This window comes from Vombatus ursinus, unplaced genomic scaffold (genome assembly GCF_900497805.2).
Source record: "Vombatus ursinus unplaced genomic scaffold, bare-nosed wombat genome assembly UNPS02014802.1, whole genome shotgun sequence".
Classification (NCBI taxonomy): domain Eukaryota; kingdom Metazoa; phylum Chordata; class Mammalia; order Diprotodontia; family Vombatidae; genus Vombatus; species Vombatus ursinus.
Genome location: NW_020954580.1, coordinates 5,910,812 through 5,936,939, shown reverse-complemented (window position 1 = coordinate 5,936,939; position 26,128 = coordinate 5,910,812). Strand labels below are relative to the sequence as shown.

Sequence of the window (26,128 nt, the reverse complement as noted above, 5' to 3'; positions counted from 1 at the left end):
GTCCCCAGCCTGAGCTGTCCCCGAGATCTTGGAATAATACGATACTCAATACTAGAGGAGAACAGCAACAGGATCCAAAACAGCACCAAGCAGGGCACAGACATTCTCTATAGAAGTGTGCACAACCTGGCCTGAACATAGTCCAAAGTCAGGAAATAAGGCTGGAAGAATGAGCAAACTGAAGTCTAGTGTCTAGCAAGGTCCTGACACACCACAGTAGCTTAAGAAATGCTAGTTCACTGCCCCTCCTCCCCCTTCCAAGAAGAATCCCACCTTAAAAAACTATTATTGAGCTAGGGAAACTCAGGAAACCAGAAAACAATTACTTTAAAATATCTACAAGCAAAATCTTAAAGAAAAATATAGCTTGGCCTAAGTTCAACTAGAATTCCTGGAATATATGAAACAAGAATTTAAAGGAGAGTTTAAAATGATTTTACAAATGAAATGAGAGCACTGGAGGAAAGATGGGAAAAGAAATGAAAGTTACAGAAGAAAAAATTGGAAAGGGAATTATCAGCTTGGTGCAAAAGGTACACACTTTCCCCAAAGCAATACACTACTTGAAAATTAGAATGGATGAAATAAGGCTTCATAACAAAATACAAACTATTAAAACAAATTCAAAAGACTAGAAAAAAATAGAAGAAAATGTAAGGTATTTCACTATTATAAAAAAAACCGACTTGGAAAATAGACCAAGGAGAGAGAATTTAAGAATCATTGGATAACCTTTATGACAGTCAAAACCAAAAAAGGGACTCGACATATTATTTTAAGAAATCACAAAAGAAAACTGCTCAAATATCTTATAAGTAGGAACTAAAATGGAAATAAAAAGAGTCTACTGCTCATCTCCTGAAAGAAACCCCAAAATGAAAATTCCCAGGAACATTATAACCAAAATGCAGAATTTCCAGGTCAAAGAAAAAAAAAATACTGCAAGCAGCCAGAAAGAATGAAAGAATTCAAGTACAAAGGTTCCACAGCATCACATAAGATATTTAGCAGTCACTATGATAAAGGAACAGAGAGCCTGTAATACAATTATCCAGAAGGCAAAAAAACATAGGCTAACAATCAAGAATAACTTACCAGCAAAACTGAGTACAATTCTACAGGGGGAAAATTAAACCTTTAATGAAATAGAGGACTTCCAAGCATTCTTGATGAAAAGACAAAAGCTGCACAGAAACTTTGAAATACAAACAAGGGACTCTAGAAAAACATAAAAGGATAAATGTAAGCAAGAAATCACAAAGGACTAAACAAAAATGAAATTATTATAGTCTATGGGAAAATGATAATATATGTCCCTTCAGAGCTTTATTATCATCAGGGATCACAGAGGAGGTGTAATGAGATGAAGGGCTTGAGAGTAGTTTTGTTATGGTTTCATATTCCTGAAGAAAGGAAATAGAGTAGACTAGAAATACACTAAGGGGGAAAAAGGGAGAAGAAAGGAAGGAGAAATGATCTCATTATCATGGTACACAAATGAAAGACTATACAAACATGGAAGACAGAATAAGGAGGGCAGGTGACCCGAATTTCACTTTCATCTAAATGGGGCAAAAAATCGAAGAATACATACATATACAGAGTTGGATGCAGAAATACATTTCATTCAACTGGAAAAAGGAAGAAGAGAAGGTTAGGGAGGACAGATTAAGAGAGAGATAAGTTTAAAAAAAAAAAACAACTCTAAGCAGGGAGGACAAATAGCAAAGAAAGGCTTAAAATGAAAAGAGAAGAGCATATGATTGGGATCCGAGCCAGGGAAAGAGAAGATGAACAGGGGAGCATCAAACTTAGAGCCCTGGTGCCAAGCACACTACTCCTTCACAACTGTCTTTTTTCTTTAGAACGAGGGGGTGAGAAATAAAGAGAGGGAAAAGTATAAGAGAAAAGGATGGAGGGGCAGCTAGGTGGTGCAGTGGATAGAGCATGGCCCTGAAGTCAGGAGGACCTGAGTTCAAATCCAGCCTCAGACCAAACACTTGACATGTACTATCTGTGTGACCTTGGGCAAGTCACTTAACCCCAATTGTCTCACCCCCCCCAAAAAAAAGAAAAAGAAAAAGAAAAAGAAAAGGATGGAGAAGTACACACTAAATCATAACTGTGAACGTGAAGCAGCTTAACTTACCCACAGAATGGGTAGCAAGACAGCAGAAGCAAACAATATGTTGTTTATAAGAAACACATTTGAAAAATAATTGTTCAGATATAATTAAAATCTATTACGCTTCAGCTGAAGTTAAAAAGGCAGAGACAGCAAAATGATCTCAGATGCGGTAACTGCAAAAAATAAATTTAAGAGTTAAGCAGGGAAACTACACTGTGCTCAGTGATCCCATAAACTATGAATAAATATCAATAGTAAACACACATGTACCAAACGGCATAGCACCTAAGTACTTAAAGGAAAAGTTACATGAGTTACAGGGAGAAACAGACAATAAAACTATAACTAAGAAGACCTTTTACATCTAGATAAATTTAACAACAACAACAAAAGAAGTTAAAGACCTGAATAGAGTTTTAGAAAATTTAGATATAACTCTGATAATTACTGAATAGGAACAGAAAGGAATACATATATTAACCCAGATGTTCATGGCAATATTACAAAACTGACCATGTATTAGTGTATAAAAACTTCACAAACAAGTACAGAAAAGCACAAATATTAAACACATGTTAGCTAGAGTGATAAGAAACAAAACTAGAAGAATAAGCATAGGCAAAGAGAAAATAAGATTATCCCTTTTTTGCAGATGTTGAGCCTAGAGAGTCAACTAAAAAATTAACTGCAACAATAACTTCAATAAGTGCAGGATATAAAAATAAACGCACACAAATCATCATTATTTCTGTATATTACCAACAAAGCCCAGCAGGAAGAAGAAGAAAAAGAAATTCCATTTAAAATAACTAACTACAGAATTATAAAATACTTGAAAGTCTGTGCCAAGAAGACACACAAACACAAACTATATGAATATAACTACATAATACCCCAATTATAAATGCTTAAAGGATATGAATAGGCAATTTTAGGAAAAATCAAGCTATTAACAGTCATATGAAAAAATGCTCCAGATCACTAATAATGAGAAAAATGCAAATTAAAGCAACTCTGAGGTTCTGCTTCATATCCATCAGATTGATGAAGTTGACAAAAAAAGGAAAATGATGAATGCTGAAGAAGCTGTGGGAAAACAAGCACACTAATGCATGGATAAACTGATCCAGCCATTCTGGAAAGCAATTTAGAACTATGCCCAAAAATTATTAAACTGTGCACCCTATACCCCAAAGAGAACAAAGAGGAAAAGGACCCATATGTACAAAAATATTTATAGCAATTCTTTTTTATGGTGGCAAAAGAACTAGAAACTAAAGGGGAATCAATTGGGGAATGATGAACAAAGTATGGTATATGAATGTAACAGAAAACTATTGTTTTCCATGAGGAAGGGATAGTTTCAGAGAAACTTAGGAAGACTTGCTTGAACCAATGTAAAGTGAAGCAAGCCGAACCAGGAGAACAATTTTTATAATAATAATACTGTGAAGACAAATAACTTTGAAAGACTTGACTCTGATAAATACAAAGATTAGCCACAATTCCAGAAGACTCATGATGAAACACTCTGCCCATCTTCTAACAGACGTACGGTCTCAGAATACAGACTGAGACATGTTCTTTGGACATGGCCAAAGGGAATTTCGGTCTTTTGACTGTGCATATATATTAAGGTTTAATTTTTTTTTTCCCCAATGGAGGGAGGGGAGAGAGGAAAGAGAGAAGATAGATTTTCAGTAATTAAAAAAAAAATACCTATGTACAAAAAATTTAAAGGAAAAAGAAAACAAAAAATGCAACATTTAAGAAATTTTATTTTTATATACAAACTATAGGCAGTTCAAGGAAAAATAGGCCCCGGCATCAAACATTAAAGTCATGTTTTATCTTTTTAAAAATTATTTTTATTATTTATGATTTTTACTTTTTAGTTTTCAACATTCATTTTTATAAGATTTTGACTTCCAATTTTTTTCTCCCTCCCTCCCCCCTTCCCCAAGACAGCATGCAATCTGATGGAGCTTATACATGTACAATCATATTAACATGTTTATCTTTTTAATGGGATTTAAATCAGTTGGTACTAAAATATTGTGCAAAGTTCTGTAATCTTCTTGATTTCCAAGATGCAATCTTTTTGTTATCTTACTTTTCTTTTTACTGTGCTGTTAAACACAACCTTGGTGATTAAGAAGACTTAAAGATTACTTTCTGCAGTTAATAATTGAAGATTTGAGATCTTTTAGTGGTGGCAAAGTACTGGAAACAAAGTAGGTGCCCATCTATTGGAGAATAACTACAGATTTTGGCATATGAATGTAATGGAATACATTAAGAAATGAAAAGAGAGCTTCAGAGAAACTGGTAAAGACCTGTAATAACTAATGGCAGAAACAAGAAGAACCAGGAGAATACTATAACATCACCATTGTAAAAACGATCAATTCTAAAAGACTTGAAGAGCTGTAACCAACACAGTGATCACTCATGATTCTTGAGAACCAAAGATGAAGCACGCTCACATCTCATGAAAGACTGGAGATAGACTAATGTGCAAAGTGAGACAGGTATTTCTAGACAAGACCAATGTCGACATTAGTTTTACTTGAACATGCTTACTGGTTGCAGGGATTTTGTTCCCCGACTCCTATCCTGGTCCAGGGACTGCAGTGAAGGTGAAAGGGAGAAAAAAATGCTTGATAATTGGGTGTGTGTTGGGGAGTGTCACTGGCATTTCACTGGCAGTCACTCAAATGGCTTAATTTTCTTTCCAAAAAGTCATCTCCAAGAAATCCTAATTCCCCAAGAGTAGTAGGGGCTTATTTCCTTGCAAAGTTGGTAGTAGTTTCTTCATGAAAGAAATTATGAGATTAATTTTGTGACTCTGCTAGGATATTTAAATGATCCAGGAAGATTTCCATGATCCCTCTGCGGGTTAGTTACAATTTTCCACAAGAATTCTCTAATGTGTTTATTGTGTAACAATTAGGCATATGTTAAATGTTTCACATACTCCTCCCAACTAGACTATATATAAATTATTAGAGGGCAGGAAGTAGTATCTAATCTAAACTTGTACCTCTCCAACACAGTGTGATGAGAACGATGGTTTCAAAAAACCTGGAAAGACTTACATGAATTGAGTGAGTGAAGTGAGCAGAACCAGGAAAACATTGCACACAGTAACAGCAATATTGTATGATGAACAACTGTGATTGACTTAGCTATTCTCAGCAATACGATCATCCAAGACAATCCCAAAGGACTCATGATGAAAAATGCTATTCATCTCCAGAGAAAGAACTGATGGAGTCTGAATACAGATGGAAACATACTATTTTTCACTTTCTTTCCCTCTTTCATTTTTTCCTTTTGTTTTGAATTTTATTCCACAAAATAACTAATAAGTAAAAATAATAATACATGATTGTACATGTATCACCTATATCAGATTACTTACTGTCTCAGGGAGGGTGGAGGTGAGGGAGGGAAGGACAGAACTAGAACTCAAAACAAAAAAACCTCATGATAAAAATTTTTTTTACATGTAACTGGGTAAAAAAAATTATTTAAAAAATAAAAGAAAAAAGACAATTAAATTCTGTTTTCATTAATTGACCTGTAAAAGATATCAAATGCTTTCAAAATGAAATTTTCGCCACTGAAAGAGACCATTTGAGTACATCAAATTGTTCCAAAACCAGAAAGCTAGACATAGAATTTTTAATCAATGGAGAGATACAAGGATGCCAAATTGAAGATGCTTTATCTAAGAAAATGTATTCCCATCATTATATCTGGGAAACGTCTGGTAATCTTAACTGAGGAAGCTAAGTTTTTTTTTAAACAACAACAAAATAAAAAAAAAATTCTACTAGTGATGAAATGACTACTGAAAGATATCTTCCTTTTGTAGAAGGTAAGAAAATCTCTCAAAACCATACTTTGTTGAAGAAACTACAAAGAAGTAGACAAATACAAGCTATTACTATATATAACAATCATTTTTACTGAAAAAGACTGCCACACATTACTGTGAAAACACTTGTATTCACATGCATGCATTCAATGATATACTAGCATGAACAGTTGCTTTCGAAAACTTTGTAAGGAAATTAGAGTTCCTGAATTTGATTACTTAGGATTAATGCAAATAACAATATTATTTATTCTGAAAGCTTAACAAATTATTCAAGGCAATTTTAGTTTCATTACCATCTTACATGGTACTCAGCTGAACGATACAACAATAAAAATATCACCTATTGGCCAGATGCCTGGGGCAAGAAAAGTGAGATGCTAATTAAACTGTATTAGCTTTGACAAATATAAAACATGACAGACACAATCATTAAAAAAAGAAGCAGTTGTTTAAAAGAAAGGGCACTAAAACAGAAAAACAAAATTGTCTTCTAATTGATATTTGGAAAGATTGCTATACTTAAAAATCAGAAATACACATACCTCAGTAAAGAGGTAGAACATTTCCCTAGATAGATCCTGCTAGTCACAGCATTAGGAAGACTTGATCTAAATACCACTCTTGACAAAATTGATCTGTGAGCCTGGGCAAGTCAGCTCTCTGCCATTTCGAGTTGTAGAAAAATTTCCTAAGCTATCTCATGCCTAGACAAAAAAAAAAAATGAAACCAAGAGCACAGTACATGTGTGGTGTATACATATAGGAAATGATCATCATACTAAAAATGTTCTAGTAAAGTGTTGATAAACAGTATTTGACAGAACAGCAGCGAGAAGGGGAGTTGACTGGGTAGCTCTTACCTGCTCCTGGAGACTCTGAGCAAGGGCCTGCTGGAGTTCTTCTTCCTCCCTCTCTCGCTCCATGTCATACTGTTGGAGCCAGTCAATGTCCCCCTGAGACCCTTCCGGAGTTTTGTTTTCCTTATTCTCATCAAAATCTTTCGCGATCTCAGTGAAACTGGCAGGACCTGAGGAAGCAAAAGAGCACAATTCAAGATTTCTGGCTTCCCCTACCATTTACCAGCTGAATATTTTCCAGCACAACTAAAGTCCCTTGAACACAGGGCCATCTACTGTCCTTGCCCAACCTCAATGCCACCAGAGTATTTTTACTTAGAAGCTTTTCTTACGGAATGTCACAAATGCTATTAAAACAAAACCAACAGTAGGCAAAACAATTTCATCATTCTGTTCTATCCACATAAAAGGGCTAATTTTAGTTTTCACTTCCAGAAGAGGAAACACATAGGTTGCTTTATATATATTTGTTTACCTGCAGTCTTTCCTTTAGATGGTAAGCTCCCTGAGGGCAGGGACTGTCTTTTGTCTCTTTTTTGTATCCCTAGCATTTAGCACAGTGCCCAGCACAGCAGAAACTTAATAAATATTTACTGAATTGAATGAATGAATGAGTCTTCTGCTCTAACCTTCACTCGATAGGAAATCACAGGCAAGTCCCATGACTTCTTGGAGCCCGAGTTTCCTCGTGAAAAAGAGGGATGATAATAACAGACTTTAGCTTTCTAAGAATGTACTAGGCTATGGATAAGAACTATATTAATGCTACCGATTTATTTTTTAAAAGCAGTTTATCTTTTATTTACGTCAGATTCAAAGTTTGATTATCTGTAATACGGAAATGATTTGCAGGGAAGGCAGTCTTAAGTTATATATGGTACACAAGAGTAAACAGAGAAACGGCCCAAGTCTCGAGAAGACTCGGTTGGCCAGGCTTGCTTCAGGACCTATTTTACTCCATATTAGATAATGAGTTGAACTGTAAGGGCATAGATCTTGCCTAGGAGAGAAAAGAAGCTATAAGAAGCCCCTCCTTTAGTCCTATGTTTTATCCATCAGGTCATACTGCTTTAATATACTCAAAAGAATGTGAATGTATTCCCTTTCTTAGCCAATAAGCTTTTATTTATTTATTTTGGTGAATAAGCATTTATTAAGCACCTACTATATGCCAGGCACTGTGCTAAGCACTGGGGATACAAAGAAAGGCTAAATACAGTTCTTGCCCTCAAGAATCTCACAGTCTAATGCAAAGAGACAAAATGCAAACTACTATGTACAAACAAGATTTATAGAAGATAATGTGGAGATAATCAACAGAGGGACAGCACTAGAATTAAAAGGGCTCAGCAAAGACGACTTGTAGAAGGTGGGATGTTATTTGGGACCTAAAGGAAGCCGAGGGAACTCAGCATGTAGAAAGAATTCCAGGCACGGGGTACAGTTAATGAAAATGTACAGTCATCAGATGGAGAGTCCTATGCAAGATTAAGGAGGCCAGTGTCACAAGATCACAGAGTATGTTGGGGCAGAGAGGAATAAGGTGTAAAAAGCCTAGAAAAGGAAGAGAGGACCAGGTCATGATAGGCTTTGAAGGCCAAATAGAGAATTTCATGTTTGAAGCTGGAGATAATAGAGCCCGTGGACTTTATTTAATGTGGATGTGTGTAGAGGGGTAACATGGTCAGATCTGCACTTTAGGAAGATTAATTTGATGGCTGAGTGGAAGATAGACTAGAGTGGAGAGAGACTTGAGGTAAGATAACTGATGAAAAGGCTCTTGTGATTGTCCAGGTATGGAGTGGGGAGTCCTACACCTGGTGGTAATGTCAAGAGAAGAGAACATATACATAAGATATTATGAAGGAAAACTGACAGGCCTTGAAAAAAGATTGGATACAGGAAGTGAGAGTGAGAAGTCAAGGATGACAACATGGATGGAAACCTTGATGATTGGAAAAATTATACAGCGCTTAATGGTAATGGGAAAATTAAGGAGAAGGTTTTTTGTTGGGGGGGGGAGATAATGAGTTCAATTTTGGACATATTGAGTTTAGGATGCCTAGGATCCAGTTTGAGATATGAAACAGGCATTTGGAGATGTGAGTCTGGAGGTTAGGACAGAGATTAGGGCTGGGGGATCATCTCCACAGAGAGGAAAATTGAATCCGTGAGAATTGATGAGAACATCAAATGAAATAATATAAAAGGAGAAGAGAAGAGGGTCTAGGACAGAGCCCTGTTGTATGAGATAAGAATGGAGGAGAGAATAGTAGAAGGTATCTGGGTGATATGAGATGAGGAAGAGGGAGTTCTCAGCAAATGGCCTCCATTTTTCCAGTAAAACATGAGGGAAGGTTCTAAGCTGAGAGGGTAGAGGCAGGGGGAGCCATGACAGGTTTGAGGAGGGATGAAAAGTTTTGAAAGAGCTGCTATGGAGATACTATTGATAAGACAAGTATAGAAGGACTGCCCAGCAGCACTGAGGGCTGAAATTACATTACATAAATTTTTGGTGGACCCCACCAGCAAGGTTTTGTGATCTTCTCTAGCTTCAACAGTTTGTGATTAGGAGTGAAGCAAGCAGATGATGAGGGAAATTTAAGGCCAACAAGATCTGCAACAGGATAAAGGGACCAAGGACATTCTTTTATAGAAACCTCCATACTTCTGTTCTTCAACAGGAAGATCTCAAAAGGCAGTATTTAAGGTAATCCCATCAAGTAAGTGTACTTTATGTTGAAAGAGGCTAACCAAGATAAATGATGAAAAGATTGTATATTTCCTTGGTGGTAATGTTGAGAATAAAAATTACATACAAAATAATTCTTATATAATTAGAACAGGATACACTAACAAAGAAAATTAAGCTAAGGGCAACAAAACTTTGGACCAAGTTGGAAGAGGGCACAGAATAATCGCTTTTCCTATTTACAAATCTGTAAAAATTTATAGCGTAGCTAGGATTTATGCAAGATTTTATTTCTTATCTTACATGTTTAATTTTCTTTCTACTGATTGTATAAAATTTTAAAATAAAGTAGTTGCTGTCCTCAGCAAGCATGAGGTATTTCCCTTAAGAAAACCAATATACAAAAAAATTTAAATTTAAATAAACAGAAAAATTAAGGGGATAGTTATTCACTTAACAATGATCTGCATCCTTAAATAGAAAGATACTAAAAAACTTGAAAAATATAATTTGATGTACAAAAACTTGATTTTCAGAAATAGCTATTAAATAAAATGAAATATTACGTTTACATCTTTGAAATTCTCAGGCTCTCCCATCTACCTTTATATATATCATAGAAATACATATATATATATACATATATATCACAGAAATACAATGTTCAATAATGAACATGTTTTAATTTCACAAGAATACAGCTGCCAGTTACTAAATTTCTAATGCTTTAAGGCTCTGAGAATATAAAAAAACTACACAAGTATAATTTTTTGCAACTATAAGGACAAATCCACACACACCTTCCACTACTGTTTTTTTGCTTATACTTTATATAAACCTAGAAACACTGTTGAAAAACTACTACAAAAACTTTTATGTAATTCTACTTTGCTTTGCCATCATTATTCAATTAAATGAACATTTATTAAGCACTTAAAGTAATATGCTAGATACCTGGAACACAAAGACAAAAATGAAAAAGTTCCTGTCCCCAAGTTTATATTCTACTTGGCTGGGGGGGTGGGGGAGAGGGGGGCAGCATAATTTTCCTTAAAATAAATGCAAATATGCCAATCTCGATTCCTTTAAAAACTAGAATTTACTGTGATTGTGTTGTGAATGACAAAGACACTTTTTAAAAAATATCATCCAAGTCAGATGCTTCTATCTAAGCTAAATATAGTCCCAAATTTGGTCACTGAAAAATCTATCTAATTGAATTCATTCATCTGAATTATTTTAAAATTAATGTACACTCGTATTTATTATGGTCATAGCTGCATCCTAATGCATCATTTTCTGTACAATAGTCATCATTCCCTATCACTTGGAACCAGATGATACCTGAGATTCTTCTCTCCAGAGCTTTCAATGTTTAACAACATTTGAGATTTAACAAGCAGTCACAGTTACCAGTTTTTCTTTGATTGCATTTCTGACAAAACATTGAAAATGGACTCAATACAAAAGAAACATTTCATATTACTGGCAAAACAATTATTAATTAAAATCTTAATGCTTAAAAATAGTAATCTCATGACAATGGCATGCAGTCATGAAAGCCCTATAATTTGGCTCCTATGGTAGGTTTTTTACTCAGTTTTATCAATATATAAAACCTACATGTTGATCTTACAGTTTGGGGGCTACTGGAAAGATTATAGACAACACCATCTTCACACAGTACAAATTTTCAGCATCCACTGCGCTAGCTAAATACATGTTTTCTAGACAATTAGCTAATGTAGCCATCAAACCCAGAACTTTCCAACAATTAATCCTACAAAGGAGAAGACGATTTTGTGATGCTGCAATCAATAAGGCACATACTACTTCTGTATTTGTTCAGAGGTCAAGTGTTTAAAACCATAGGTATGGAAAATGTTCAAACCTAGTAGGAATGGATTACTTTGTGAACTAATTCAAATTTAAAAGATTTGGAGAATGGGTCAACTAAGATCCATGTGTATTTTAAATGAAGGACTTGGGAGAAATCAAACCTCACTTTGTAGGTGGAAACTTCCGATACTTTCAAGTTTCGTCTGATGTATACATAGTATCATGATCTGCTTTTCATCAAAACTATTCTAAATGTTATGACATCGACTAGATTTGGGGTGAACTGGTAAGAGGAAAGGAACTCTATTGCAAGAAATATCCTGGACATTTCTGAGCTACTAAAATACCAGAAACAAAGTGGAAGCAGTATTGACCCAGATAGTCAAGGTGGCCAGAAGATCATGAAGGACATAAGGTATTATCCAAATAATATTCCATTCCCTCTATCTCATTGAGTCTAAGATCATTCCATTCCATTCATGCCAGAAAAACCAGCATGGACTTGGATAACGCGGCCAGGAACCAGAGAAAGTAGGGCAAACATCAGTAAACAGACTTAAAGCAGGCCATTGCTCTGAATGGGAACCTCAAAAGTCAATCCCAGCTCCAGTAATCAGGTGACTGAAGCTAGACCATAAGAACAGAAGTAGCACTTCTGGACATCACTGTCCAGGGAGACAGAGTCCAGTCATGCATTGCCCTGAGCATTAGGAGCCACAGAATAAATTCTGCCTTACCTCTGCCTCTTGACCTCCCTGGTTTTTTCTAAGTCCAGCTAAAATCCCACCTTCTACAAGTTTTTCCTGATCCCCCTTAATGCTAGTACCTTCCCTCTTTTGCTTATCTCCAAATTAACCCATATAAATCTCATTTGTATATATTTGTTTCCATGTTGTCTCTTTCCATTGGATTGTGACCTCCTCAAGTGCAAGGACTTCTTTAGCCTTTCTTTGTATCCCTACAGAGTTAGCACAGTGCCTGGCATATAGCAGGCACTTAATAAATGCTTACTGTCTTACTGACATGGTTAACTCAGTGCCTATGTGTCACTGCCAAGAAGGCTATACCACGAGGCCTGAGATTTCCAGTATCCCACTGCTGTAGCCCATCAGGGCTACAGTAGGGAAGGTAACCAACATGTTACTGAGTACTGTACAAAGAGAAGGTTAAAAAGAGACCAAGTGAGGCCAAGCCTTTGAGTGGACTTCAAGGAGACTGAGAAAAAATCAAAGATTGAGGCCAAAGGGGAGCCTACCATATACTGCACTACACTGGAATGGATATACAATCTTGCTATAAAAGGGTCACTGTCATAAATAAATTGGAAAAGGAAAAGAAAGATTTCTACAATTATGAATAAAAGAAGAGTTCCTGACCAAACAAGGGATATAAAGGTTCTCTGGAGATAAAATGGACAATTTGGCTGAAAGTGACCAAGTCCAGCAGTAGTCATCTGTTACTCAGACCCAAACCCAGGTCAGGAATTTGCAGAGCTCATACCAGGGGGTCAGTGGTCAGACTTTACCCTAAATGGGCACTGAAAGCTTTCAGGTCCCCAGTCTGAGCTATTCCTAAAATCCTGGAATAACACAACATTCAATACCACAAGAAAGCATCAGGACCAGCTTGAATCATTCCTCCAGAAGTATAGAGAACTTAGAGCTAAAATTCAAGTGCAAAGTCAGAAAGGAGCAAACAACAGAAAAATCTCACCACAATGAGTTATTATTGTGATGGGCACTCAAGACACAAACCTAGAAGAGTGACTCCAAAACATCTACAAGCAAAGCCTCCAAGAAAGATACAGGTTAGGCACAAATTCAATTAGAATTCCTGAAAGAGCTGAAACAAGAGCTAAAAAAAAGTTTTATCAATGAGTATTAGAGGAAAAAAAAGTGGAAAAGAAACGACAGGTATGGAAGAAAGAATTGGAAAGGGAATTAATGGCTTGGCACAAGAGTTACCACACCTTGCCCTGATCAACAAACTCTCTGAAAACTAGAATGTGCTAAGTAGAAATCAACGACTCCACGAGACAACAAGAAATATCAAAACAAAGTCAAAAGGCTTTAGAAATAGAAACAACTGATATGGAAAACAGATCAAGGAAACAAAAATTTAATAATCATTGGACTACCTGAACACCATGACCAAAAAAAAAAAGAGCCTAAATACCATACTGCAAAAACCCTTAAAGAAAACTGCTTAGGTCTCTTAGAACCAGAGTAAAGTGGAAAAAGAATCTACCAGTCAACTCTTAAAAGAAATCTCTAAATGAAAACTCCCACAAATATCATAGCCAAAATCCAGTTTCTAGGTCAAATAAAAAATACTGCAAATAGCCAAAAAGAAACAATTCAAATACTAACAGTCAGTATCACATGATTTAGAAGCCACCATTCTGAAGAAGTACAGAATCTGGAATACAATATTCCAGAAGGCAAATGATACAGGCCTACAGCCAAGAATAACTTAACCTCACAAAAATGAATATAATCCTATAGGAGGAAAAAATGGTCCTTTAATGAAAAATCATGATTTTTAAGCATTCCTGATAAAAAGAGCTGTGTAGAAACTTTGAAGTTCGAAATTAAGAGAAACATAAAAAAAGTAAACATGAACAAGCAATGATAAATGACTAAACAAAGATAAACTGTTTACATCATAAGGGAAGACAATACTTGTCCCCTCGGATCTTTATCATCATCAATGTTCACAGAGGTAGTCTAATTAGACAACGCATAGGAGTGATTCTGTTACGTCTTGATGATCTTAGAAGAATGGAAAGAAAGGGGAAAAGAATTCCTTAGAGGTGAGGATGAGGACAAAGAGAAGAGAAAATTAGAAAGGGCATTAAAGGGAGGGTAAATTAAGGGAGGAATCAGTCTTAAGCAAATCAAATTCTAAGTATGTCCAAAAGTATTTATAGCTTTTTGAGGTGGTAAAGGATGGGACTGATGTCCACAAACACGGAAATGCCTTAGGAAGTTATGGCCTATAAATGTGACGGGACGCTCCTGTGCTATGGGGAATGATTAAGGGGATGGTTTGTTGTTGTTGCTGTTGTTCTTAGGTATTTGGGGTTAAGTGACTTGCCCAAGGTCACACAGCTAGTAAGTGACAACTGTTTGGTCTGAGGTCCGATTTGAACTCAGGTCCTCCTGCCTTCAGGGCCGGTGCTCTAGCCACTGTACCACCTTGCTGCCCCAAGGGAATGGTTTTGAAGAAACCTGGGAACACTTGTATAAACTGACACAGAGAGAAGTGGACATAAGTAGAACAATTTACACAATGACATCACTATGATAAAGAAAGACAACTTTGAAAGAATGAGAAATTCTGATCGGTGTAATAACCAATCACAATTTCCAAGGACTAATATAGAAACTTGTTTCTTATTGCAAAATTCAGACTTAATTTGAAGAAAGCAGGGAAAACATTAGACCACATAGAAATGGCCTAATCAACATCCCTTATGAATATGGAGGTGATGAGTACATTTAAGGGATTAGATCTGGTTAAGAACTATGGACAGAGGTTCACAAAATCATTCAGGAGACAGCAATAAAAAACATACCAAAGAAAAAGAAAAGCAAAAAAGCAAAATGACTGGTGGACTTTACAAATAGCTCAGGAAAAGAAGGGAAGTGAAAGGTAAGGGAAAATGGGAAAGACATATATAACTGAATGCAGAATTCCAGAGAATAGCAAGGAGAGATAAGAAGGCTTTCTTAAATGGGTGATGCAGAGAAATAGAAGCAAACAGAATGGAAAGACAAGAGATCTCTTCAAGAAAATCAGAGATATCAAGGGAACATTTCATGCAAAAATGGGCATGATAAAAGACAAAAATGCTAGAGACTTAACAGAAGCAGAAGAATTAAGAAAAGGTGACATGAATTTACAAAAGAACTACAGAAGAAAGATCTTAACATTACCAATAACCATGGTGGTGTGGTTACTGATTTAGAGCCAGACATCCTGGAGAATGAAGTCAAGTGGGCCTTAGGAAGTACTGCTAATCATTAGGTTAGTGGAGGTGATAGAATTCTAGCTGAGCTACTTAAAATCCTAAAAGATGATGCTGTTAAATTCCTGAACTCATTATGTCAGCAAATTTTGAAAACTTAACAGTGGCCACTGGATTGGAAAAGATCAGCTTACGTCCCAATCCTAAAGAAGGGCAATGCCAAGGAATGTTCAAATAACCAAATAATTGTGCACACTTCACATGCCAGCAAGGTTATGCTTAAGATTCTGCAAGCTATGCTTCAGCAATATGTGAACTGAGAATTACCAAAAGAGCAAGACGGTTTTTCAAGAGGCAGAGGATCTAGAGACCAAACTGCAAACATCCACTGGATTATAGAGAAAGCAAGGGAGTGTCAGAAAAACATCATTGACTACACAAAAGCCTTTGACTGTGTGGATCACAACAAAATGTGCAAAGTCCTCAAAGAGGTGGGAGTAGCAGATCATCTTGTCTCCTGGAAGCCTGTATACAGGCCAAGAAGCAACAGTTAGAACTGAACACGGAACAACTGACTGGTTTAAAATTGGAAAAGGAGTACAATACGTTATGGTGTCACCTTATTTAACTTAAATGCAGAGTACATCATGTAAAATGTCAGGCTGAATGAATCAAAGGTCAGAATTAGGGTTACCAGGAGAACTATCAATAATCTCAAATATGCAGATGATACCACTCTGATGGCAGAAAGTGAAGAGGAATTACGAAACCTCATGATGAGGGGGCAAGAGGAGAGTGTAAAAGCTGGCTTGAAGCTTAACATAAAAAAAAACCCAAGACTGGCAACTGGCCTCATCACTTCCTGGCAAATAGAGGGAGAAGAAATGGAAGCAGTATCAGATTTTATATTCTTGGGCTCAAAGATCACTGCAGATGGTGACTGCAGCCATGAAACTAAAAGATGCTTGCTCCTTGGAAGGAAAGTTATGGCAAATCTGGACACCATACTAAGAAGCAGAAATATCACCTTGCTAACAAAGGTCCATATAGCCAAAGCTATGGTTTTTCCAGTAGCAATGTATGGCTGTGAGAGTCGGACTATATGGAAAGCTGACCATCACAGAATTGATGCTTTCAAACTGTGGGGCTAGAAGACTTCTGAGAGTCCCCTGGACAGCAAAGAGATCAAATCAGTTCATGTCTAAAAAAATTTAATTCAGGCTATTCACTATAAGGCCAAATACTGAAGCTGAAGCTTAAATACTTTGGCCACAGACAGGACTCATTAAAAAGACCCTAACGCTGAGAAAGACTAAAGGCAAAAGGAAAAGGGGATGGGAGAGGATGAAATGGATAGATAATGTCAGAGTAACAACAAAAATAAAGTTGGACAGACTTTGAGAGATAGTGGAGGAACAACTGAACAACCACAACAATGATGATGATGATGAAAAATGCTCCTCACCTCTTGATAGAGAGATGAAGGACTCAGAGTGCAGAAGGAAACACATTTTTGGACATAGCCAAGGTGGAAATTTGTTTTAACTTCATATTTTTGTAACTGTGATTTTGTTTTTCTTTCATTCTCAATTGAGGGGTGGGGAGGCAGAGAGAAGATAGATTTTCGCTGATTGAAAAAAACAAAATTACAAAAATTCACAAGAGAGTAGAATAGATAGCCCACTATAACAATACCGGCTTTTATTCAACACATGTAGAATAAAATTAATTCTATAATTCATTGCCTATTTATATATCTCACATATTACAAATTTTTAAGAACTTGCCGTCATGAGGGAAAAAAGTTGGCATGCTGATGGGTAGTGGATGAAAGGTTTTGGTGAAACCACCAATATTTCAAAAATATCCACAATGCTTCATGGAATAGGCCAAAGCAAAGAGTCTCAGTTCATGTCTTCCACTGGCAGGCAGGGCACTAAAATAATAATGTTGTTACCACCTTGGATTTGACTCGAAGGTTTTTAAAACAATTCTGAAGGGCAGCTAGGTGGCACAATGGATACAGCACCGGCCCTGGATTCAGGAGGACCCGAATTCAAATCTGAACTCAGACACTTGACGCTAAACTAGCTGGTGTGACCCTGGGCAAATCACTTAACCCTGATTGCCTTGCAAAAAAGAAAAAAAAAACAATTCTGATTCTAGAAGCAATCTAATGAGGTAGGTAAATACAAGTATCATCCTGATTTTGTAGGTGATAAAACTGAGGCTTAAAGTTTAATGTTAGGGGTAGAAACAATATTTAGGACTTTCTTGTCTGGCATCCTTTATGCTCTCAACACGGAGCTAGTTTAAAAGCAGGGATATGAAGGTAGGAAATGGTCCCTAGATGTGGAGGCCATCTCAGAGTTTTACCTTACATGAACTTTTGAGGTAAATGGTAAGACCAAACAGAAGAAAGACATGAACTAAGACACAAACATATACATTCATGAGTCAAAATAATATCCAGTAATTAGCCACACATCCCAGAAAGAGGCATACTTCTCAGCGCATCCTTAGGTGCTTAGTTATATACATACAGTTTCAAATTCAACAAAATTAGTTCATTTAAAAGATGGAAATATTTCAGAAGTGATTACCCATACCACTCTTATACAAGTCATTTCTGTTCACCACTAAAAACTATTACTAACTCTGTAAAGGTTCTACTTATGTTTATTACTAGATACATTTATTTTTATTCAACCTACCAGCTTCTATTGGGGCTTTTGATTTTTCTGCCTCCAGAGATTCCAGATTTTCAGGCATATCTTGCATATCATCCTCTGCAAACCCCGTATCTGGACTGCTGGTAGGCTTATCATCATCTTCATTCGTCAAAGACAGAGAGGCTTCTCTCTTACTTATCTCCAAGACAGCTGCCAGAAGTTCATCTTCACTCATTCCATCAAATCCTGAGTTTCCCAATTCTGATTTATCTGATTCCATTTTGCATCTTTTTGAAACCTATAGAGAGGAAGGCACAATGACATAATCTAAACAGTTCCAAGAGACCTACAGGTCAGTCATTAGTCCAATACATACCTAAACAGGAATCCTTTCACTAATATCCGGGAAGTGGTCATCCGGCCTCCACTTGAACACCTCCACCAAAGCAACTCGTAATCAACTTTTAGATAGTTCTAATTGTTAGGAAGTTTTTCCTTACATTAGGCTTAAACCTATGCCTCTGAAACTTACACCAACTACTCCTAGTTTTGTTCTCCAGGACCACGTAGAATTGTGGCTTTGAATGTCCTTTTAGTTTTCATTCAAGGTGAATATCATTCAAACTGGGCCCTGGTTTTAATATTACATGGAAAAAAGTTTACCCTACCACAACAAAATGGCCTTTTGAAATAATTCTGTTCTTTTAATAAGAGAAGCTCAAAAAAATGTTCATGAAGTGCTCTTCCCTTGTAAAAAGAGATAATCCAAATGTCTCAAGTAATCATGGATCACTATACTATTAGCACATTCAGTAATCTCATCACTCAACTAAAATTATTCTTTCTCTCCAGGGTTACCAATCATCTCCTACTTGCCAAATCTGAGAGTCTTATCTTAGTCCTCATCTTTCTCAGCTTATTTGCAGCATCTCAGTTAACCACCCTCTTCTGGATACTTTCACATTTCTAGGGTTTTGTGACACTGCTTTCTCCCAGTTCTACTCTTATCTGTCTGCACACTCTTCCATATGTTCTGCTGATTCATCAATAATCAGCCAAGATTATGAACTAGGCCCTTATCTTTTCTCTCTCCTACATAACTTCATCAGTTCCCAAGGGTTTTGTTATCACCTCCATGCAGATGAATCTCAGATTTACACAAACAGTCCTAGTCTTGCCCCTTCACTTCAGTTAGTCTCCCTGCCTCAAGTCTCTCTCCACTCCAGTCCATCCTCCAAACTACTGCCAAAGTGGTTTTTCTTCAAGTACAGGTTTCACTGTCATTCCTCTGAGACTCCACCAACTCTGCTGGCTCCTTATTTTCTCTAAGATCAATATAAAATCCTATTTAGCTTTTACCTCTTCATAACTGGTCCCAAACAATCTTTCCAGCCTCAAGGGATATTACTCCCTTCCTGCCCACTCTGACCTAGCCACCTTGTCCTCTTACATAATTTCCCTCTTCCTTCAGGACACAACTCAAGTCCCATCTTCTACCAAAAGCCTTTCCTGGACTGCCCCCTGCCCCCCACTCCCCATGTGGCGGTGTACAGAGTGTTTTGAGTTCAGACAGATAACCGCACAGAGTTGGCTGGGGGCCGGGGGGGGGGGGGCCCGAGGGAGGGAGCCGAGGGAGGGGCTACGGACTGACAGGGACTTCCCAAGAGCACATGGTTGCCTTCCACTGCCCTCTACGGTTTAATGAGAGAGAAACAGAAAGGAAAATTTGGTCCTCACATCTCTCTTTTGTTTTGAGATGTGTTTGTGGACTGGAGAAAGCAAAATTTTGTCAAAAGAAATGCTGACTAGGCTTTGTCTGCAATGCCCAGAAGGCCAACCCAAAGAGCTCTGGAGTTCTACGGTTTAAAGAAACTGCCTGTCACTGAGCAAGGGCAATACTGAGACAGTCCTTGTTAAAAGACTGTGACACATTTTCAGCTCCTTGTTCAGGGTGGCTATGACATAAAACAGTTTATCCCTGCTTTATCAGCTTGACAATGGAAGAGTAGTTATGCATTGCCAGAGAGTGGTGAGGATCAGAACGGGATTAGTTAAAAATAAGTGGCTTCAGGTGTTAGGGATTGTTTATGACTAGACCAAGACTTCCAAGTCTACAGTCAAGGTTGCGAGTTGCCCCAGGAATGTGACTTTCCCCACTTTTGTGTTTTCCTCCTAGGTTTGTTTAAGTGTGTAATCTCTCTCCCCGTGGACACAGCAACCATTTGTGGGGATATGTGGCGCAAGGTTCATGGTAGATTCCAATGTTTTGAATATTCTTGTTTTTGCCCTGTGCTGAGTAACTATGACATTTGATTGTTCCTGCTTTAGTCTTCCATGAAAAAATGTTAGGATTTTTCATTAAAAAAAAAAGAAAAAGAAAAAAGAAAAGAAAATAAACTCCTTGTAAGCAGAGATTGATTCATTCTTTGTATCTGCATCTCCAGAATCTAGCACAGACCTGGCACAGGTATTAATAAATGACTGTTGATTGGATATTGATCTATGATTCCACCAGCCACAATCTGAAGCCCAGATTCAATGAATTTAAGTCTTTTACTATGATTTTCTCACAAATAAACATTTTGAAATAAGTTCATAATTTTCTGAAGACCAAAAGGTAAAAGGGTACTGTAGAACTCATAACAACTCATACTTCTTAAGAAATCTGTGTAACCTTCAGAAAATCATAAACTCTTGGTCTCATCTCTTTAAAATAAAGAGGTTGGTCTTAGATGTTCTGGAAAATCCTCTCATTATCTCTTAGTTTTTAAATCTATGAGCCCAAGTCACCAAATTGTACACAGATTATTGAGCTAGCCAGGGAAAAAACTCTCTATTCTCAAAAAATTTAGTATCTAACCCTTATCAATTTTCTGAACCCGTATTTTGAAGAACATATGATTGGCTTTATGTGGTAGCAATTTTTGTCAGACATTTTCATGGAAATCACCTACCTTTTCCAGTTCTTCCTGTTGCTCCCTGCCTGGCATGTCAAAAAGTCTCTGGCTGAGGGCCACAGAACGTTTTAGCAGTTCATCCTCACTGTCTGAATCAATGGAGAATCCTATGGAGCTCTTAGATTTGAAAGTATATTTCCTGCAAATTTAAAAAAAAATACCAGTTCTGCATAATTTATCTTTGTTATTCTTTTTAGGAACATAAACACTAATAAAAGGTAAACTTTACTTTTCAACACAGAAAATTTTAGTAGAACATATACCATATTTGATTTTTTTGAAATTTATTGAAATACTGAAAATTACTTAGCTAAAAGTTGAAGACATATCTATGTACATATATTTGCTTCATTCCCAAAATACTGCTCTTTGGAAGTTTAATCAGCCACTTTCTGTCTTTTTCTCTTCTAATGATTAATTCCAATGAAATGTTTACTATATTTGTAAACAAGGTATTCTCAACTGGATTTCATACAGACATAGCAATGAATAAATCTAACACTATGCATGAGATAATTCACTCACTCTTTTAATTAGAGTAATACCACAATTATTAAGAAGTCAGATTTCAAGCATCCAAAATGTAGCTGGGGAAGTGAACAAAACAGGCTTTGGGAGAAGAAAGTAATCGTTAAGGTCGGGCACCTTATTCCACAAGACAGGCTTGAAGTCACCTTAAGTTTTCACTCAAAAAACTGTGTATTAAATAATGCAATAAATTAGAAAGATGACACACTGTCAGCAGTGAGGATATACAAGTGATAGCTAATACACAGAACAATAAAAAGCCCAAAGAATTATTAAAAACAGATTATCTTAGAATAATTTAATACAGGGTCAGTCAGGCCAACATCTCTCAAGGGCATTCCTATATTACAATAAAGAACAAAAACTGACATTGTTATAAACTTATGTCATCAATAAAAAAAAATAAAATTATAGCCAATGTACTTAGTTTAAGATAGTTTGGAAATGTGTAATACATTCTAGGAAGATTTTCATAAATGGTTAAAATAAGTTTGAATACTTAGAGCTTGTATGGAAATTTTACTTAGCTCAAATATCTCATTTATTTGACATCATCATAAGATTCATTTTTACTTCTAAGTATCCCAGACACTATAAGCTGAAAAAGAAATAAGGAAATGCTCAAAAGAAAGATCTCCTTTATTAACATAAATCAAGATATTACCCCTGCAAAACAGAACAGGAATGAAATGTAAATATAAATCTAAATTTGCAAACAATAAATGAAAAAAAAAATCAAGAAACTAGTAAATAAAATGCAGTAAATAAGATTCTATGCTCTGCATAGAAACACAGTTTTAAAAAAAAAAGATATAAAAGTCAGCAATCACACCAAATACTTTATGGGAGGTGGCTGCCCCAGAAGGTGTTATTAGCTAGAATAATCCCAACTGCTGGGTGATCTTTCAGGTTTTAATAAAATTGAGACAGAAATGTCCTATCAATGATGTCAATTCTGTATCTCTGATTTCACGGTCACCAAGGAAACCTCCAGGCATAATGTGTCCAGGCAAATACTTTGCTGAGGAAGGGAACTGTTTCCTCGTAGCTTATGCAGAGTCTGTTAGATGTAATAAAGGACACTATATAAAAACCAAACGGCTTTCTGGTTCATAAACAAGTCTTTTCTAAGTTTTATCAACATGATTAGCTTGCCAGAGCCTAATCACTCCAATTGTGATAGAAAATCAAGCTTGCAGAACAACAGACCTCGGAGCACAGATGATCAGATCAAGACATAATAATGTCCAATGAAGTCATCTCTTTGTGGCAACTACAGTGATTTGCTACAGAGTACATTCCATTAATAAGTAACAAATTCACAGATGGTAGCTTGTCTAGATTAAAGAAAAATATTCATCATATAAAATTCATTACTTGCTCATTTTCTAAATTTGGGAAGAATATTTGTACCTGTAACACTTTCAGACTTTGAGTCATTTAAGCCACCTGGTATTAATTACATGGAAAAATAATAAGAATAAAATTTATTTTAGGACAAATTCTAGAAGACAGGATAAATTTTGAGACTGCTGACTTATCAAATCACTCAGAGCAAGAGGTATAATATTAAAACTGGTGTTTCCAACCAATTTTTGGAGGATGAGTGCATTAAGAGGGAGTGGAAATATCTGCTTCTTTCCTTGGCCAGATCTAGCCCTTTAAATTTTGTGGTAAAGCAGTAAAATTCCTGTAGCACAGCATTCCTCAAGAATGTACTTTTCTAGTCATATCAAAATCCCTCAAGTTCAGTGACTGAATCATGAAAACTCAAAGTAACTGACTCCAGCTCAAATTTGTAAAAAGCTTTAAGGTTTGTAAGGGTCTTCAAGGGCATCACTGCATTTGATCCTCACAACATCCTGGGAGGTAGAGCCTCCCCGTGGTACAGAGGAGCAAACCAAGGTACAGAGAAGTTAAGCGACTTGCCCAGAGTTACACAGCAAGTCTGTGTCTGATACAACACTGAATTTAGGTCTTCATGTCTGAGTTTAGATTGCCTCCTGGCACATGAGCATGTAAATATTTTGCATCTACTCATTCATTTTAGAAATAAAACATTCAACATTAATATCACTTTTTCCTAATAAATAAATAAGCAAAAATCTATAAACAAACTAGATTAATTCTGAAATAACTCTTAAATTTTAGGCTATAAAATGCCACAAACTAGAAAGTAATCAAGTCTAAAACACTCACAGGCTTGTAATAGAATCTTAAGGGACTGTTTTAAATCTTGTTTCATTGTTAAGGTTTACTCTATACTAGGTTAAATACCAAAGTATGACCAACAAAGGTGACAACTGCAGAATTATGTAATGTGAGAAAAAATGAAGAAAAAAGGAGTTGGAGAACAGAACAAGTCAAATCCTTAAAAATCACAAGGTACACAGAAATACAACTAACCTTGAAGGCGTAGAAGTGCTAATGGTGCAGGAATTCACCATTTGGGATGCTTTCAATGGCCGAGTACTATTAGAAAATTAAACAACGCAAACATATATACATGTTATATAGACAAATGCAGTTACAATCTCTAGGAAAAAAAAAACCAAAATACTTTTTACTTATATCCTGAAGCCAGATACTTTACTAGAAGCCCTAATCCCTGAGAGAGCAATACCTTTGACAAGCATAGAGTATACTGATGCATGCTATTAAATATATTGGTTACTAAATAAACCAGAGAGAAAAATACAAACACCATCCTTACATGCTCTGTAAGGAGCAATAATCTAACAGTTGGACACAATTGGTAGCTAACGTCAAGCAACAATATGCATAAAGATGACTTTAAAAGGGCACATACAGGAAGGGTCATGCTAGAGATGCAAAAGAGAAGTGAAATCAGAAACATACTGTTGCTATCTTTTAAATCATGTTCTAGTACTGCAGAGGGGAAGAATCATGCCTCCAACAGCAGAGAGTAGTTTATGCAAGAGTCCCAGGAAGAACTCTGAGGGGTCATAAACAAAATCATTTTCATATCATACCTCTTTCGTGAACAGCCTCTCATATCAGGCTGCCAAATATTGTTTCACTGTACCATCTAATCAAGGGATGGCCATTGATTTGTTTTTTGATCTTAGACTAGTTCACCTCTTCCTGACTCGGTTTTCTGTTCTGCAGAGTAAGGAAGTGGGACTGTAGGAGTTGTTATGGTCACTTCCTGCTCTGCCCCATTCTGGGCCTCTAAACCAAATATGTCTTGCCAAAAAGTGGCTATGTAATGTCCAGCCTCAAGGTAAAGAAGGTATGCAGGACTCCAAGAATCCTGATATGTGGATCATATGCATGATGACATTTTTCTATTTCCTTTTCTGAGAATGTATTAAGATTTTTCTTTGGGTATTTAAAATTTTTGAAGGTAATCTTTTGTTTAGTATTCTGTTTTGATGGCAAAGTTGCGTTCGATAATTCTTTTTATTGCTTATTTTGTTGTGATTTCATGATGTTAATTTTTTATTTTGTTGATCTCATTTTCTGTTCTCTTTTTAATCAGGTTAACTAAAGATTTATCAATTTTGTGGATCTTTTCTAAGAACCAGCTTTTAACTTTATTATTTCTATAATAATTTTGACTTTCAATTTATCTATTTCTCTTCTAACTTTTGAGATGTCCACTTTTGTACTTATTTTGGGCTTATTTGTTGGTTCCTAATTTTAAAAAAATGTATAAACATTTTATTAATCCTCTCCTTTTCTATTTTACCAATTTATGTTTTTAGGAATATACTTTTTTCTTTTTTTCAAATTAATTTATTTTTAGTTTTCAACATTCACTTCTATAAAGGAATATACTTTTTCCAGAGAACTGCTTTAGCTACATCTCAGAAATTCTGGTATATTGTCTCATTATTAAAATTGTCTTTTACATAATTATTCATTTTTTCTATGATTTGTTCTTTGGTCCAATATTATTTAGGATTTCATTATTAAGTCTCCATTTAGGCTTATGTCTTTTGTTTGTACTTCCTGAATAGAATATTATTTTTAATGTATTATGATCTAGAAAGGATATATTTGCTTTTTTTTCCTTTTTACATGTACTTACAAATTTTTTGTACAATAATACGTGTCCAATATTTGTAAAAGTTCCATGTGGTGCTAAAAAAATATATTCTTTAGTGGTACCATTCAGTAAATGCCCTAAGTCTTTTAGCTCTAATATTTCCAACAATTTGTTTAAAGTCTATATTTTCCCTTCTGCTCATCTATTAGATCTAACCATGAAAGTTGTGCATTAAAGTGCGCCACCTGACTGCCCCCTATGATATATTTTTAAGTTTAAGCTGAACTATTAACATTTTCTCCATCACTTTCTTAAGTCTAAATTTTCTTCTCACGTTCTTCAGTTAAATCAACAAGACAATGATTAGACATTTATGAAGGCACATTCATTTGTTCACAGCACCAGGATTCTATTTAGTCCGGTGTTTCTCAACTCAAACTATACTGTAGATTTATAAAACATCTAAATCCTCTGCCTTGGACCACTCAAGATATGTAGCTCAATCAAGTTTAGTTCAGGAAGTGGTAGACTGTGCAAACAGCAAGACAAAGAGATAAAGGAAGATAACTTAGGGTATTTTTTTTTTT

At 36.0% G+C, this 26,128-nt stretch overlaps 1 protein-coding gene across 1 annotated transcript in view; it reads right to left on the bottom strand.

The window, feature by feature from the left end:
• Nucleotides 1-26,128, bottom strand: part of USP37 (ubiquitin specific peptidase 37) — a 66,124-nt gene that overhangs the window by 8,877 nt on the left and 31,119 nt on the right. Inside the window, exons 14-17 of the mRNA XM_027873913.1 lie at nt 23,936-24,001; nt 20,999-21,140; nt 18,087-18,342; nt 6,875-7,041 (exon numbers count right to left, since the gene is read on the bottom strand). Coding sequence (XP_027729714.1) covers nt 6,875-7,041; nt 18,087-18,342; nt 20,999-21,140; nt 23,936-24,001 — 631 coding nt within the window. The remainder of the gene's footprint in view (nt 1-6,874; nt 7,042-18,086; nt 18,343-20,998; nt 21,141-23,935; nt 24,002-26,128) is intronic.